The 18400-nt window shown below is 42.8% G+C and overlaps 1 protein-coding gene across 1 annotated transcript in view; it reads left to right on the top strand.

Annotated features, from left to right (window-relative positions):
• Window positions 1-10994: 10994 nt before the first annotated feature.
• LOC122942028 (keratin, type I cytoskeletal 19-like) overlaps window positions 10995-18400 on the top strand; it is a 72458-nt gene continuing 65052 nt past the window's right edge. Inside the window, exons 1-2 of the mRNA XM_044299523.1 lie at window positions 10995-11546; window positions 11952-12034. Coding sequence (XP_044155458.1) covers window positions 10995-11546; window positions 11952-12034 — 635 coding nt within the window. The remainder of the gene's footprint in view (window positions 11547-11951; window positions 12035-18400) is intronic.

The raw sequence follows: 18400 nt of genomic DNA, 5'->3' as shown, positions 1-18400 counted from the left end.
CTCTGCCTGTGTGCTAGGCCTAAATATATGCCAATGGACTGTTGCAGTGGTGGGTGACGTGAAGCCTCATTCTCTGCTATGACATGCAGACTGATTCTCTGCTGACATGAAGCCAGATTCTCTGTTACGGGACCTCTCTCCTCTGCCTGTGTGTGTGCTGGGCCTAAATATATGCCAATGGACTGTTGCAGTGGTGGCTGACGTGAAGCCTCATTCTCTGCTATGACATGCAGACTAATTCTCTGCTGACATGAAGACAGATTCTCTGTTACGGGACCTCTCTCCTCTGCCTGGGTGCCGGGGCCTAAATATCTGAGAATGGACTGTTCCAGTGGTGGGTGACGGGAAGCCAGATTCTCTGCTATGGAACCTCTCTCCAATTGATTTTGGTTAATTTTTATTTATTTAATTTTTATTTTAATTCATTTCCCTATCCACATTTGTTTGCAGGGGATTTACCTACATGTTGCTGCCTTTTGCAGCCCTCTAGCTCTTTCCTGGGCTGTTTTACAGCCTTTTTAGTGCCGAAAAGTTCGGGTCCCCATTGACTTCAATGGGGTTCGGGTTCGGGACGAAGTTCGGATCGGGTTCGGATCCCGAACCCGAACATTTCCGGGATGTTCGGCCGAACTTCTCGAACCCGAACATCCAGGTGTTCGCTCAACTCTACTCCTCAATAGAGAAGGGTGCTGCAAGAGAAATCTTCTGAGGTTCAGTAAGCGTGGGGAGAGTGTTGGCCTCCAGGAAGGAGGAAATTAAAGACTGATGAGAATCAGAGGATGGGGGTGGAGGGATGTTGTATAGCTCCTCATAAAAAACTCTAAATTAATTGGCTATTTGATTTGTAGAAAAAAGTATCTCTCCCTTGGATGAGGCTAGCTGGTGTATATAGTTGCTATCTCTTCTCGCCTTAATTCTATTCATCAGGAATTTAGTAGTCTTATCTCCGTGAGCATAGAATTTATGCTGTGAGTTCAGGTAGTATTTAGCGGATTTAGCTTCCAATAAAGCTTTCAGTTCCGCTCTAAGACTAGAAAGGTCCTGACGATGCAAATCAGCTAAAGAACGTTTGTGTAGGGTCTCAAGTTTTTTAATTTTGGTGAGCAGGGTTTCATTGGGGTCAGTTGTCTTCCTCTTTTACCAGCTTTGTGGGCTTTAGGGGTTTGCATCATGGTAAAGGGTGTGATGGAGGGGACTTCTGGAAGAGCCGCAATGTCCTGGAACAGGTCCGAATTCTCAATCTGGAAAGGAGGAATTTGCAGGACATCATACATTTCATCCAAATCAGAATGTGACAGGATATTAAAGCGACGTCCTCCCTGGGAAAAAGATAAGCCAAACGGAAAGTTCCATTTATATTGGATCTTGTTAGAGCGCAGCCATTCTGTCAGGGGTTTCAGGATCCTGCGCTTTCTAAGCGTGGAAGGGGCTAAATCTTGATAGATGGATATTTGTGCCCCTTCAAATATAATTTCCGGACGGTTCCTTGCCGCTTCTTGCACAGCAACCTTGACTTGGAAATTGAGAAATTTGCAGATTACATCCGTAGGAGGGTCTTCTGGTTTAGGTTTGGGGCGTAGTGCCCTATGGGCTCTCTCCAGTATTATGTCAGGAGCAAAGTTTGGGCCCAGGAGTGAGATACAAAGATGTTTAACTGCAGCTGGAACATCTCCTGGGGCTACTGTTTCAGGGATCCCTCGTATGCGGAGATTGTTGCGGTGCCCCCTGTTTTCCTGGTCCTCCAGGGCATTATGCAGTTCATTAAGGTGAGCGCTGCACTTTTGAAAGGAGCTGCATGTAGCTTTCTGGTGCTCTAGGACCATGGCCTGGTGAGTCTCAAGTGCCTACACCCTGTCCCCAACTTGCCTCATGTCTTGGCGCATAGCAGCGATTTTGCTGAGGATCGGTTCCATGGCTTTACACAGGGCATGTTTTAAATAGTGCCGGGTTATAGGGAGAGTCCCTTTACCTTGCAGCTCGTCAGCATCGCTGTCCTCATTGGACCTCTCCTGCGCGCTGGCTCTGTGAGACTGTGCAGGCTGCACAACAAGGTGTGCAAAGTGTGGAGGACAGGATAAGGAAAGTTGCATGGATTATACAGAAATTGTGAAGGAATTGTGGAAAAATAAAAAGCTAACTGTATGTATAGAAGGTTAAACAAAAAATAAAAAATAAGAATGGTGATAAAATACATAAGCAGGAAAAAAAAAATAGAATAAGATGAATAAAAGTCGGACTGTGTGTGAGTCTCTCTAAAAACATGACTCACACTTTGGTTTTTTGGTTTTTGGTGTGTCTATATCTGCCTCCTCTACATCCTCTTGTTCTTTTATTGGTCTTTTATGTTGTTGGTAGTGGGCTGAAGAATTGTGTGATTCTCCGATTCTGTATACGGGGGCTCGGGTTGGGGGTGTGGTTAGTGGGGGTGAAAAAGGGGCTCAGCAGTTGTATGCTCGAGATTACTTTCTGGGTTGGTGTGGAAGATGGTGTTACTTGTGGTCCCGGGGAAAGGGTTCCTAAAAGAGGACTTCCTGATAGATTGGAGGGCAAGGCTAAAAAAGTATCTGATGGTGTACTGGAAAGGGAATGGGTCGTTGTGTTCAAAATAGAGCTAGACAGATTACAATCCACTGGTTGGTTAGGATTTGGTGAGACAGAGGAATCGGTGGGGTGTTCGGCAGTAGATGGGGTGGGCAGGGTGTTGGGTGGGGAGTTGGTGGGTATTCTAGAGGATCTATCTGTATCGCGTGTCGCTGGTGGGGGGTAAATAGGTAGGGAGGAAGGGACGTTGGAAAAAAACAGGCTAAAAAAGCTATATGTATCACCATACCGTCAATATGCACTAGCTTTACACACACATACAAAAACATCCTCTATCAAAAGACCTTTCTACTTTTGCCATATATTTTTGCCATATATTTCCGTATGTATTTTTTAAGCATCGTATATACTAAAACATTTAACCTTATAGTGCACCATTTGCAATATAATCTTTTCCATTTTTTATCGAGCTCCACACGACTAAACGCTCAGGTTTTATCCCTTTATATGTATACATACGTGTTCTTTTAGATTTAAGAACATGGTCATGTTTTTAGAGAGACTCACACACAGTCCGACTTATATTCATCTTATTCTATTTTATTTTTTCTGCTTATGTATTTTATCGCCATTCTTATTTTTTATTTTTTGTTTCGCCTTCTATACATACAGTTAGCATTTTATTTTTCCACAATTCCTGCACAATATCTGCATAATCCATGCAACTTTCCTTATCCTGTCCTCCACACTTTACAGGTACATGGGCTACATATACAGGTCCTTCTAAAAAAATTAGCATATTGTGATAAAGTTCATTATTTTCTGTAATGTACTGATAAACATTAGACTTTCATATATTTTAGATTCATTACACACCAACTGAAGTAGTTCAAGCCTTTTATTGTTTTAATATTGATGATTTTGGCATACAGCTCATGAAAACCCCAAATTCCTATCTAAAAAAATTAGCATATCATGAAAAGGTTCTCTAAACGAGCTATTAACCTAATCATCTGAATCAACTAATTAACTCTAAACACCTGCAAAAAATTCCTGAGGCTTTTAAAAACTCCCAGCCTGGTTCATTACTCAAAACCGCAATCATGGGTAAGACTGCCGACCTGACTGCTGTCCAGAAGGCCATCATTGACACCCTCAAGCAAGAGGGTAAGACACAAATAAATTTCTGAACGAATAGGCTGTTCCCAGAGTGCTGTATGAAGGCACCTCAGTGGGAAGTCTGTGGGAAGGAAAAAGTGTGGCAGAAAACGCTGCACAACGAGAAGAGGTGACCGGACCCTGAGGAAGATTGTGGAGAAGGACCGATTCCAGACCTTGGGGGACCTGCGGAAGCAGTGGACTGAGTCTGGAGTAGAAACATCCAGAGCCACCGTGTACAGGCGTGTGCAGGAAATAGGCTACAGGTGCCGCATTCCCCAGGTCAAGCCACTTTTGAACCAGGACTGGACTGTTGCTCAGTGGTCCAAAGTACTTTTTTCGGATGAAAGCAAATTTTGCATGTCATTCGGAAATCAAGGTGCCAGAGTCTGGAGGAAGACTGGGGAGAGGGAAATGCCAAAATTCCTGAAGTCCATTGTCAAGTACCCACAGTCAGTGATGGTCTGGGGTGCCATGTCAGCTGCTGGTGTTGGTCCACTGTGTTTTATCAAGGGCAGGGTCAATGCAGCTAGCTATCAGGAGATTTTGGAGCACTTCATGCTTCCATCTGCTGAAAAGCTTTATGGAGATGAAGATTTCACTTTTCAGCACGACCTGGCACCTGCTCACAGTGCCAAAACCACTGGTAAATGGTTTACTGACCATGGTATTACTGTGCTCAATTGGCCTGCCAACTCTCCTGACCTGAACCCCATAGAGAATCTGTGGGATATTGGGAAGAGAAAGTTGAGAGACGCAAGACCCAACACTCTGGATGAGCTTAAGGCCGCTATCGAAGCATCCTGGGCCTCCATAACACCTCAGCAGTGCCACAGGCTGATTGCCTCCATGCCACGCCGCATTGAAGCAGTCATTTCTGCAAAAGGATTCCCGACCAAGTATTGAGTGCATAACTGAACATAATTATTTGAAGGTTGACTTTTTTTGTATTAAAAACACTTTTCTTTTATTGGTCGGATGAAATATGCTAATTTTTTTAGATAGGAAATTTGGGTTTTCATGAGCTGTATGCCAAAATCATCAATATTAAAACAATAAAAGGCTTGAACTACTTCAGTTGGTGTGTAATGAATCTAAAATATATGGAAAGTCTAATGTTTATCAGTACATTACAGAAAATAATGAACTTTATCACAATATGCTAATTTTTTTAGAAGGACCTGTATACTAAGGAGATGCCACATATTTTATTATATATTTAAAAACACGGTATTTATTTATTTTGTTGCCAAAAAAACACTCCCGGTTCAAGGATAGTGATGACTATATATATGTGACTTTTTTGTGTCATTTTTTATTTGCTGTATCCCCTTATTCTCTGAATTAATCCATCTGTGCAAAATCATACCCACTCCTCCCCCTTCCCTTCCCTGCCCTCCGTGCCCATATATACAGAAACACAGCCGAAATCCAACCAACACCATGTACTGTGATCACTACATATGCCCCCTATCACCACTTCAGATAACTCACCCACACCATTTCAGAAATTGTACTAATTTGTATTCGATTCGTACATGTTACGATGCGTTCCACCGTGGAACGCATACCGGAACTCAATACCAAGCGCTCCAAGCTGGAGCACAGTCTTAAAATGACGTCACTTCCCTTCCAGCGCCAGACACCTCACTATCCAGGTTCCGGTGCGTTCCACGCTGGAACGCAAACCGGAACTCACTCAAAATCTAAGCCGGCCAACATGCGCTCCACTCTGGAATGCATACCGGAAGTGACATCACTTCCTCCCCCTGCTTTTTGACGCCTTTCCCACAGCTTTTTGGCGCTCTTTTTACGGTATAAATGCTTGCAAACAAATGTGATGTATTCATGCTCCTGATGAAAGGGATCCTTGGTGACCCCGAAACGCGTTGAGCCCACCCTTACCCATACCCTGTGCTGATAAAGAGGAAATTTACCAGACGTTCCAGCTGTGACTGCCGTTTTTTTCCGGACGATCTTTTAGGCGACCCAGGCGCAGGAGGAAGCAGAGTGGGTGTTATGTGCTTTATCCCACCCTGCCCCTCCTGGGTGAAGTGAGTTTTTATTTGAAAATTTTATTTGAAAATTTTTTATTTGAAAATTTTCTATGTTCTCACGGGGGCTTTTTAACCGCCTCCAGACCGCCTAACGCAGATGTGCGGTCCGGAGGCGGCAGCCCTGCGCAGAGTGATGCATATACGCGTCATCTCGCGAGGGCCGAGATTTCCTGTGAACGCGCGCACACAGGCGCGCGCGCTCACAGGAACAGAAGGTAAGCAAGTGGATCTCCAGCCTGCCAGCGGCGATCGCTCGCTGGCAGGCTGGAGATGTGATTTTTTTAACCCCTAACAGGTATATTACACGCTGTTTTGATAACAGCGTCTAATATACCTGCTACCTGGTCCTCTGGTGGTCCCATTTGTTTGGATCGACCACCAGAGAACACAGGTAGCTGTGTAAAGTACCACAAAACACTACACTACACTACACCCCCCCCCCTTGTCACTTATTAACCCCTTATGAACCCCTGATCACCCCATATAGACTCCCTGATCACCCCCCCTGTCATTGATCACCCCCCTGTCATTGATCACCCCCCTGTCAGGCTCCGTTCAGACGTCCATATGATTTTTACGGATCCACGGAAACATGGATCGGATCCGCAAAACACATACGGAGGTCTGAATGGAGACTTACAGGGGGGTGATCAATGACAGGCGGGTGATCACCCATATAGATTCCCTGATCACCCCCTGTCATTGATCACCCCCCTGTCATTGATCACCCCCCTGTAAGGCTCCATTCAGATGTCCGTATGATTTTTACAGATCCACGGATACATGGATCGGATCCGCAAAACACATACGGACGTCTGAATGGAGCCTTACAGGGGGGTGATCAATGACAGGCGGGTGATCACCCATATAGATTCCCCGATCACCCCCTGTCATTGATCACCCCCCTGTAAGGCTCCATTCAGATGTCCGTATGATTTTTACGGATCAACGGATACATGGATCGGATCCGCAAAACACATACGGACGTCTGAATGGAGCCTTACAGGGGGGGTGATCAATGACAGGCGGGTGATCACCCATATAGATTCCCTGATCACCCCCTGTCATTGATCACCCCCTGTAAGGCTCCATTCAGATGTCCGTATGATTTTTACGGATACATGGATCGGATCCGCAAAACACATACGGATGTCTGAATGGAGCCTTACAGGGGGGTGATCAATGACAGGCGGGTGATCACCCATATAGATTCCCTGATCACCCCCTGTCATTGATCACCCCCCTGTCATTGATCGCCCCCCTGTAAGGCTCCATTCAGATGTCCGTATGATTTTTACGGATCCACGGATACATGGATCGGATCTGCAAAACACATACGGACGTCTGAATGGAGCCTTACAGGGGGGGTGATCAATGACAGGCGGGTGATCACCCATATAGATTCCCTGATCACCCCCTGTCATTGATCACCCCCCTGTAAGGCTCCATTCAGATGTCCGTATGATTTTTACGGATCCACGGATACATGGATCGGATCCGCAAAACACATACGGACGTCTGAATGGAGCCTTACAGGGGGGTGATCAATGACAGGCGGGTGATCACCCATATAGATTCCCTGATCACCCCCTGTCATTGATCACCCCCCTGTAAGGCTCCATTCAGATGTCCGTATGATTTTTACAGATCCACGGATACATGGATCGGATCCGCAAAACACATACGGACGTCTGAATGGAGCCTTACAGGGGGGTGATCAATGACAGGCGGGTGATCACCCATATAGATTCCCTGATCACCCCCTGTCATTGATCACCCCCCTGTCATTGATCACCCCCCTGTAAGGCTCCATTCAGATGTCCTTATGATTTTTACAGATCCACGGATACATGGATCGGATCCGCAAAACACATACGGACGTCTGAATGGAGCCTTACAGGGGGGTGATCAATGACAGGCGGGTGATCACCCATATAGATTCCCTGATCACCCCCTGTCATTGATCACCCCCCTGTCATTGATCACCCCCCTGTAAGGCTCCATTCAGATGTCCGTATGATTTTTACAGATCCACGGATACATGGATCGGATCCGCAAAACACATACGGACGTCTGAATGGAGCCTTACAGGGGGGTGATCAATGACAGGCGGGTGATCACCCATATAGATTCCCTGATCACCCCCCTGTCATTGATCACCCCCCCTGTCATTGATCACCCCCCTGTAAGGCTCCATTCAGATGTCCGTATGCGTTTTGCGGATCCGATCCATGTATCCCTGGATCCGTAAAAATCATACGGACGTCTGAATGGAGCCTTACAGGGGGGTGATCAATGACAGGGGGGTGATCAATGACAGGGTGATGATCACCCCATATAGACTCCCTGATCACCCCCCTGTCATTGATCACCCCCCTGTAAGGCTCCATTCAGACATTTTTTTTTGGCCCAAGTTAGCGGAAATTTCTTTTTTTTTTTTTCTTTTTTTTCTTACTAAGTCTCATATTCCACTAACTTGTGTCAAAAAATAAAATCTCACATGAACTCACCATACCCCTCACGGAATCCAAATGCGTAAAATTTTTTAGACATTTATATTCCAGACTTCTTCTCACGCTTTAGGGCCCCTAAAATGCCAGGGCAGTATAAATACCCCACATGTGACCCCATTTCAGAAAGAAGACACCCCAAGGTATTCCGTGAGGGGCATATTGAGTCCATGAAAGATTGACATTTTTGTCCCAAGTTAGCGGAAAGGGAGACTTTGTGAGAAAAAATAAATAAATCAATTTCCGCTAACTTGTGCAAAAAAAAAAAAAATTCTATGAACTCGCCATGCCCCTCATTGAATACATTGGGGTGTCTTCTTTCCAAAATGGGGTCACATGTGGGGTATTTATACTGCCCTGGCTTTTTAGGGGCCCTTAAGCGTGAGAAGAAGTCTGGGATCCAAATGTCTAAAAATGCCCTCCTAAAAGGAATTTGGGCCGCTTTGCGCATCTAGGCTGCAAAAAAGTGTCACACATCTGGTATCGCCGTACTCAGGAGAAGTTGGGCAATGTGTTTTGGGGTGCCATTTTACATATACCCATGCTGGGTGAGATAAATATCTTGGTCAAATGCCAACTTTGTATAAAAAAATTGGAAAAGTTGTCTTTTGCCAAGATATTTCTCTCACCCAGCATGGGTATATGTAAAATGACACCCCAAAACACATTCCCCAACTTCTCCTGAGTATGGCGATACCACATGTGTGACACTTTTTTGCCGCCTAGGTGGGCAAAGGGGCACACATTCCAAAGAGCCCCTTTAGGATTTCACAGGTCATTTTTTACACATTTTGATTTCAAACTACTTACCACACATTAGGGCCCCTAGAATGCCAGGGCAGTATAACTACCCCACAAGTGACCCCATTTTGGAAAGAAGACACCCCAAGGTATTCCGTGAGGGGCATGGCGAGTTCCTAGAATTTTTTATTTTCTGTCACAAGTTAGCGGAAAATGATGATTTTTTTTTTTCTTACAAAGTCTCATATTCCACTAACTTGTGACAAAAAATAAAAAGTTCTATGAACTCACTATGCCCATCAGCGAATACCTTAGGGTGTCTACTTTCCAAAATGGGGTCATTTGTGGGGTGTTTGTACTGTTTGGGCATTGTAGAACCTCAGGAAACATGACATGTGCTCAGAAAGTCAGAGCTGCTTCAAAAAGCGGAAATTCACATTTTTGTACCATAGTTTGTAAACGCTATAACTTTTACCCAAACCATTTTTTTTTTTTTGCCCAAACATTTTTTTTTAATCAAAGACATGTAGAACAATAAATTTAGCGAAAAATTTATATATGGATGTTGGTTTTTTTTGCCAAATTTTACAGCTGAAAGTGAAAAATTACATTTTTTTGCAACAAAATTGTTACATTTTGATTAATAACAAAAAAAGTTAAAATGTCAGCAGCAATGAAATACCACCAAATGAAAGCTCTATTAGTGAGAAGAAAAGGAGGTAAAATTCATTTGGGTGGTAAGTTGCATGACCGAGCGATAAACGGTGAAAGTAGTGCAGTGCAGAAGTGTAAAAAGTGGCCTGGTCATTAAGGGGGTTTTAGCTAGCGGGGTTGAAGTGGTTAATGTACTATTTTAATGTACTATTATTACTTTCAATCCTAAAAGTAACTCTGCCTGGTTACATAAACATTGCGATTTTAAAACCGTGAATGGGACTACCCCTTGTTTTACCATTCAACTACAAGCAGCTGATCACCTCTGAGGCATTTGTTGCCGTATACAGGTTTTTTTCTTTTCTTGTGTTTCCCTTCCTGTACCATGTCCACTTTAGATTAACTCTATCTGGACATTATACCTGTGGCAGCCTACCACCTCCCTAACAACCAAATCTAATCTAATAAAATATATATAAAAAATAAAAAAATACATCCGAAATATATCCAGGACTCTATATATATAATATCACAACCTAATGGTCCTTTCTCCTTGGCGCCCTGCCTGGATATCCCAGACTCTCTACATCCAAAGGAGTCTGTGACTAAATCCCCTCTTCTTTTTTCCCTGTATCTCTGTTATTCATTCATGCTATGGTGGTGTTATGCTGTCACAGTATGGTGGTGCTATCCAGTCATGGTATGGTGATGTTATCTAGTAACTTTATGGTGGTGTTACACAGTCATGACATTGTGGTGTCATCCTGTCATAGTATGATGGTGTTATCCAGTCATGGTATAGTGTTGTTATCCAGTCAAGGATGTTGGTGTTATCTAGTCACAGTATGGTGATGTTCTCCAGTCATGGTATCAAGGCAACTTGAAGTGTAAATACAGCCCTGCACTGAAGAATAACATTAAAAAAACTTTTAATGCTTTCATACACATCTCAGAAAAATTGGAAGGCAAAGCAACCATTTGAACTAATCGTAATAACATTTGTGTAAACATCCAGCATGACTTATTTCCTGATGCTGACACAACCCTAAAATCCATAAACTATTGTATTTAATAAATGTACTAAAACAATCTACACCTTCAATAAGTTTATGTATCAGACTGTATGACAAGCCACTTGCTGTGAAAACATTATTTTATCATCAATGAACCATAGAAGGTAAAGGAGTTAAATGCTTGTAAAAAGCCTATAAACATAGCTCAGTAATCCATAACACCCTTGTATTTAATATAAAAGGGTTCTACCTACAAAGGACAGTTGTGGTTTAATCAAGCAGCCCTAACACGTCAACAAGAGTCTACCTTGACCAAAACTATGAGATATAATGTTAAGAAATGTTACTCTCCAGCTTCTTCCCATAAGTTCAATTATGGAAGTTTTTATTTTCCTGATCATGGAGGATCCAGCAGAGTCTACTCTACCCACAAATTCGAAATTGGAAGTGGTGGAGCTTCCTTTGTTAAAAGTTACAAGTGCCACTATTCAAAGTCATCTCAGCATGAAAGATTCCACAATTCTTCTCAAGATCACTTCAAATCTTCCAGAGGTCTAGGGCATAAAGAAAAACAGTATTCATCTTTAATTGATGGACAAAGTCATGGATATGTTCATGATACTAAAAGTTATAGAGGTCACACTGAGGACCACCGAAGCTGCAAGACCAAAGGCTTCCTTAGCACCAATGAAAAGGAAACCATGCATTATTTGAATGAACGTCTAGAATCTTACCTTGATAAGGTTCACTCCCTGGAGCAGGATAATAACCAGCTGGAGAAGAAGATCAATGAGTGGTATGAAAACAATGCTCCAACCACACTCCCTGACACCAGTCAGTATTTAAAGACGATTGAAGAACTACAAAATCAGGTACACCTTGTAAGATAAGCTTTTTAGCATTTGGTATAAATTAGATTTATGATTATGATAACAAACATATCTTGAAGTTCATCATTGTTCATACTCTTTGTCTAAACCAGCACTCTTTAATACTGTATGAAGTTCCCCAGCTGTTTTAATGACTATCAAGGCATGTTGTAGTTTTGAAACAGCTGGAGAGACACAGTTTGGAGACCACTTGTTTAGGGAGATATAAAAAAAAAACTCTTTTGGCAAACACAGCACACATATTCTGTAAATAATAACTCAGAGCATTCACATTTATACATAATATTATTACTTGGTAAATGGGAATTGCAGTTCATAATGACTCCTAGATGTATTCCTTGAAGATTCTATGTTTATCCTAACTAAACTTGTGTACTTTTCATATAGATCTCAACATCAACTGTAGAAAATGCTAAAATCTCTCTTCAGGTAGACAATGCTAAATGGGCTACTGATGACTTTGGAAAAAAGTGAGTTTGTTAAAATAAAGGTAAATAGTAGATAAATTAAAATTACCCATGTTTTACATCTGGAAAACAAGAACACTGTACAATTCGGTTGAATCAAGGGCCTGAGTATAATGGTCAAACTAATATGGCCATCTTATAGTCATATGAAATGACCATGAAGAATATTTTAAATGTACTGTTCTTGCTTTGTAGGAGAACCAAATATATTTGGAAAGTTATTTTTAAAAATATCTAGTTCTCATGACTATTTTGAAGTTTACTTTACTACACTAGACTGGTTGGTATACCAACCTTTTCACTCTTAGTACTAAAGAGGAGAAACAGCCACCAAGCAGCAATGATGATGAGTAGTGTTGATCGAGCATGCTCGGCCGAACTGCTGTTTGGCTCGAGAATCGCTATGCGCGGCACATTGCAGTGCTTGGACGAATACTGTGGGTGCTCAGGTACAATTTAATACAATGAAAATCAATGGAAGACCCGAGCATCAAACCAGTCACCCCCTGCTCTGAAGAAGAGAGAGTGTCTGGTTTACAAAAAAAAGGTTAGAAATTGATGGAAACCCCATCAAAATGGTTTGGAAACAGCATTAAGAGTATGGCTGGATGTGTCTTGGACTCCTATTATCAATGACATACAATAGACAACCACACAAAGGCTATAAGACAAAAGCCAGGTATGTGGAAGCCAACAAACTATCAATGAGAGAGATAACAGTCAGCATACCCCATAATGGCAGCCTTGTGCACTATGAGACATTCCAAACCAACTCTCATCTGACTGAGAGCCAGTAAGCCTCAAAGTTGCATCACATCTGTTGGATGGCTTGGGTTGACCTGTGCAACTAGATCAATATCATTAGGGTGACAAAAAAAATTCTGATTGTCCTAATATAATATTCAATAACCTTTCTATACAGTTTTGTCATGTAAAGACTCATTTGCATAAACATGGGCATATGTGAATGAAATGCAAATGAGCTGAAAAACCATTTGCATGGAAAATTCACGATCTACACTACTCATGAACAGCGCCATCTATTGGATTCATAGTCTTGTCATAAAACTATGAAACCAATAGATGGCGCTGTTCATGAGTCATAAACAGCGCCATCTATTGGTTTCATAGTCTTATAACAAGACTATTAGACTATGAGTCTTATGACAAGACTATTAGTCTTGTCATAAGACTATGAAACCAATAGTTGGCGCTGTTAATCTTGTTGGGGCGCTAGTAAGTGGGGCACCCTGTTCAACAGAGTCTACACACCGTGTAGCACTCAGCCTTTTGCAAAGAAAATTTGCGATAAATATTCATGATCTACACTACTCATAAACAGTGCCATCTATTGGATTAATAGTCTTGTCATAAGACTATGAAACAAATAGATGGCGCTGTTCATGAGTCATTACAAGCAGGGCAACATTTCTCAGACTATCCTAGCAAGCTTATATTACAACAGATAAAGTGCTAGAAGATGTGTGAATGATAGCAGCAATCCGATATAGTGATGAGTGGCAGGGGTCATATACGAATTCGCAATATTTTGCAAATATTTTGTAGAATATTCGTTGAATATTCTCAAATTTGAATATTCGTTATATTCTATGATTTTTTTACTCGAAAAATCAGCAAGGTAATGATTGTGTAATATGCAAATTTTCGTAATGCAATTTTTTTTTTATATTCGTAATATCCTAAAACAAGAAAATATAACAATATAGCGAATATTCGAGTAAAAAATGAATATAGAGCAATTTAGCTAATATAGTGCTATAATCTTCTTTGTCCAATAGCTGTAATTTTTTCTCATCTGAAGATTATAGCACTATATTAGCTAAATTGCTTTATATTCGTTTTTTTTACAATATTCGCTATTTTGCTATAACTTCATTTTTTTGAATATTCATAATATTCTAAAACAAGAATATATAGCAATATAGCAAATATTCGAAAAAACAAATATAGAGCAATTTAGCTAATATAGTGCTATAATCTTTTTTTATAGTTGTAAATTTTTTCCAATCTGAACTTCAGATGAGAAAAAAATTACAACTATTAGACAAAGAAGATTATAGCACTATATTAGCTAAATTGCTCTATATTAGTTTTTTTTTTCGAATATTCGCTATATTTCTATATATTCTTGTTTTAGAATATTACAAATATTTGAAAAAACGAAGTTATAGCAATATAGCGAATATTCGAAAAAAATTACGAATATAGAGCAATTTAGCGAATATAGTGCTATAATCTTCTTTGTCTAATAGTTGTAAAAAAATTCGCAATAAAAATTTGCTTTACGAAAATTCGCAAACAACACTACTCCTATAGTCAAATATACTGCAGCCTTCTCATTGGCCCACAAGCTAGAAGCAGGGAGGGATCATGTGTACTGATTTAAAAAAAAAAAATAATATTCGAAATTACAAATATATATCACTATATTCGAAATATTTGCAAATTTTCGAAGTAACTATATTCGCGCTAAAATTCGAAATTCGAATATTCGTGATCAACACTAATCCTATATACACCTCAGTGTTAGCTCAGGCTATTATAGGCTGAGTGCTACACGGTGTGTAGACTCTGTTGAGCAGTGTGCCCCACTTACTAGCGCCCCAACAAGAAGAACAGTGACAGTTTATGACTCATGAACAGCGCCATCTATTGGTTTCATAGTCTTATGACAAGACTATTAATCCAATAGATGGCACTGTTCATGAGTAGTGTAGATTGCGAATTTTCCATGCAAATGGTTTTTCAGCTTGTCTTTCCCATATGCCCATGTTTATGCAAATTAGCTTTTACATGACAGAACTGTATAGAAAGGTTATTAAATATTATGTTAGAACATTTAGAAAACTTTTTGTAAGGTATGCTGAGTGTTATTTGTCTCATGGATAGATTGTTGGCTTCCACATACCTGGCTTTTGTCAGATAGCCTTTGTGTGGTTGTCTATCGTACCGTATTTTTTGCCCGTACCGTATAAGACGGACCGGCCCATAAGACGCACCTAGGTTTTTGAGGAGGAAAAAAGAAAAAAAAATTTTTTAAACAAAAGGTGTGCTTTTGTTGGGCTTTGAACTAATGGTAGCCTATGAATGACACTATTATGGGGGTCTGTGGATGGCACTGTTATGGGGGTCTGTGGATGGCACTGTTATGGGGGTCTGTGGATGGCACTGTTATGGGGGTCTGTGGATGGCACTGTTATGGGGGTCTGTGGATGGCACTGTTATGGGGTCTGTGGTTGGTACTGTTATGGGGGTCTGTGGTTGGTACTGTTATGGGGGTCTGTGGCTGACACTGTTATGGGGGTCTGTGACTGACACTGTTATGAGGGTCTGTGGCTAACACTGTTATGGGTGTCTGTGGATGGAACTGTTATGGGGGTATCTGTGGATGGCATGACACTGCTATGGGGAGATCTGTGGATGACAGATAAATAGCATGTTATGCTATTTGACATCCACAGATCCCCCATAACAGTGTCAGCCACTGTGAATGACCCCCAATACAGGGGGTGGGGGCTGGCATCTACACTAGTTTTTAAATGGAAGTGGGGGCCCAGTGCAGTCATTGTATTCTATTGCACCCGGCCCCGCTCACTGTACTAATGATATCTACTGTAACTGCAGGCAGGCAATGTTTAACTATAGATATGTTCGATCAGGAGGTTGGGTGGGCACTGGCAGCTTAACTTCCTACGTCATGCGTCTGCGCCGCCTGCTTCATTCATAAATTGGGCGGAGCAGGCATGTGACGTAGGAAGTTACGCTGCCAGTGCCCGGCGCCCGCCCAGCCTCCTGCCTCCAGCCTGCTATGATCGTAAGTACAGGCTGCTGGATCGGACATATCTATAGTTAAATATTGCTTGCCTGCAGTTACAGTAGATACCATTAGTACAGTGAGAGGTGCCCGCTGCAATAGAATACAGTGACTGCACCGGGCCCCGCTGCCATTACAAAACTAAAGGCCGCCCACCAGCCCTTCCTCCCTGATACACACAACGGCCGCGCTGTGCAGCTTACGGTCGGCGGTGTAACAGTGTAAAAATGGCAGCCCCAGGCCTTCGGCAGCTTTCGTCTTATAGGGCAAAAAATACGGTATGTCATAGATAATAGGAGTCCAAGACGCATCCAGCCTTTCACTTAATGCTGTTTCCAAACCATTTTGATGGGTTTTCCATCAATTTCTAACCTTTTTTTGTGAACCAGACACCCTCTTATATTCCGAGCAGAGGGTGCCTGAGGTTCTCCCATTGACTTCCATATCGCCCGACCATACCGATGTGTTCGGCCCGAGCACGCAAGCACTTTGGTGATCGATCAACACAAGTGATGAGGAGAAATGAGCAAATTTTTCAAAAATTCTATTTGGCCAGTTCGCCGAAATTTCTGAAGAAAATTTGGTTTGATCCGAATTTATTTGCGGCAAATCACATAAACAAACGGCTATATCCTGGCTGTAGAGAGCCTTTAGAATGGTGTTGAACAATGTGCCTTGCAGTAACACACATAGGGAGTCTGCTGTGGTAGTGAAATAATACTGTGAGTCAGTATGACATGCAGATGAGAGGCGTCGCTCTTAGAATCACTGCACACTTCACTTATTTGGGCAGTCACAGGGCCAAAACTGACCAAATAACTCAACTCAAGTATGAACTCAGCCTTACAGGTCGATGTTAGTGTCATAAGTCGTTAGCTGATTCCATATACATGTCTACAGAACCTGTTCTATTAAACTCTTATACAAGTAGAGCCCCCCGACAGAGTGGAGAGGGTGTCAGCAGTAAGTTTGTGTTGATGTCTCTGATTATTTTGCCCTTCCTCTGATCCGTCAGAACAATAACACCCAAAAAAGGATCCTGTCTGTGGAGCCTGGAGCATCAGCCTTCACTCGGTCAGTAATCCATCAGTATTGCTAATGCCCAAAAAAACACGAGTGGATCCAAAACAGATGACACGTGAATGGAATATTTGCATGTCTTTTGTGTATTGTACCCACTCCGGCTTTTGGCTACCAAATCACAAACCAATTCTGATGGGACCATATAGGCCTTACAGCTGCTACACGGACAGGATCCGTTGTTCGTCTCATTTTTCCTTCCTTCTGACAGATCAGAAGAAGGGTCAAATAAATGATAATGTCAGCCAGGCCGAAAGGCAAAATAGTGGCCCAGTCATGAAGTGGGGATGATGGGAAGAGCGTGAGAAGTCCACTGAGTGGCCCTAAGACATAGTGGTGAGGTGGAAGTAGCATGAGGATGCCACAGAGTGGCAAAGTGACAGTGTGGAGGTGGCAGCAGCAGCATCAGGAGGCCACAGAGTGGCACAATGACAGTGTGGAGGTGGCAGCAGCATCAGGAGGCCAAAGAGTGGCACAATGACAGTGTGGATGTGGCAGCAGCAGCATCAGGAGGCCAAAGAGTGGCACAATGACAGTGTGGAGGTGGCAGCAGCAGCAGCATGAGGAGGCCACAGAGTGGCACAATGACAGTGTGGAGGTGGCAGCATCAGAGTGGCAAGGTGACATAGTGTGGAGGAGACAGCAGCGTCAGTAGACCACAGAGTGGCAAGGTGACAAAGTGTGGGGGAGGCAGCAGCATCAGACCACAGAGTGACCCGGTGACAAAGTGGGGAGGTGGCAGCAGCATCAGGAGACCACAGAGTGGCAAGGTGACATAGTGTGGAGGTGAAGGAAGCATCAGGAGACCACAGAGTGACCTGGTGACAGAGTGGGAAGGTGGGGGCAATACCAGTACCAGCTGAAGATGATGGGTGAAAGAAGGAGCACTTGGCATCTGATGTGTGGCATCGGGCGGGTGGCAGCATCAGAATAGTAGCTCAGGCAGGTAGCCAGAAGAAACCGGTTTCTTTTGTCAAAGTGTTGGTGTGGCACCATGGATGATCTAGTCTGATGCATCAGGCATTTGTAGGTGGAAATCCTGGCTGAGCCATGCCTGATTCATCTTGACAAAGATCAGTCTCTCCACATTTTGGGTGGACAGGCGAGTTCTTCTTGGGGTAACTATGGCCACCGCCGCACTAAACACCCGCTCTGATGCCACACTACTGGCCGGGCAGGACAGCTTTTCCAGGGCAACCTTTGCCAGTTGCGGCCAAAAATACAGTTTGGCTGCCCAGTAGTCAATAAGATCTTCATTGTGGGGTGGCAGGGTGTTGTCCAAGTATGCCACCACCTGCTAGTTCAGGTCCTTCTCCAGGTCTAGCTGCTGCTGCTGGTGAGTACTTTCTTCACTATGCGGGTGAAGAAAGCTGCTCATCAGCGACTCTAGACTCAGGCTGCTGCTGATAGAGCTGGTACTGCTCCTGCCACTCCTACCCAGCAGCCATGGCAGA

Source organism: Bufo gargarizans, chromosome 6 (assembly GCF_014858855.1).
Source record: "Bufo gargarizans isolate SCDJY-AF-19 chromosome 6, ASM1485885v1, whole genome shotgun sequence".
Lineage (NCBI taxonomy): Eukaryota > Metazoa > Chordata > Amphibia > Anura > Bufonidae > Bufo > Bufo gargarizans.
The sequence above is the reverse complement of the archived record's forward strand: the minus strand, read 5'-3'. Positions and strand labels throughout refer to the sequence as shown.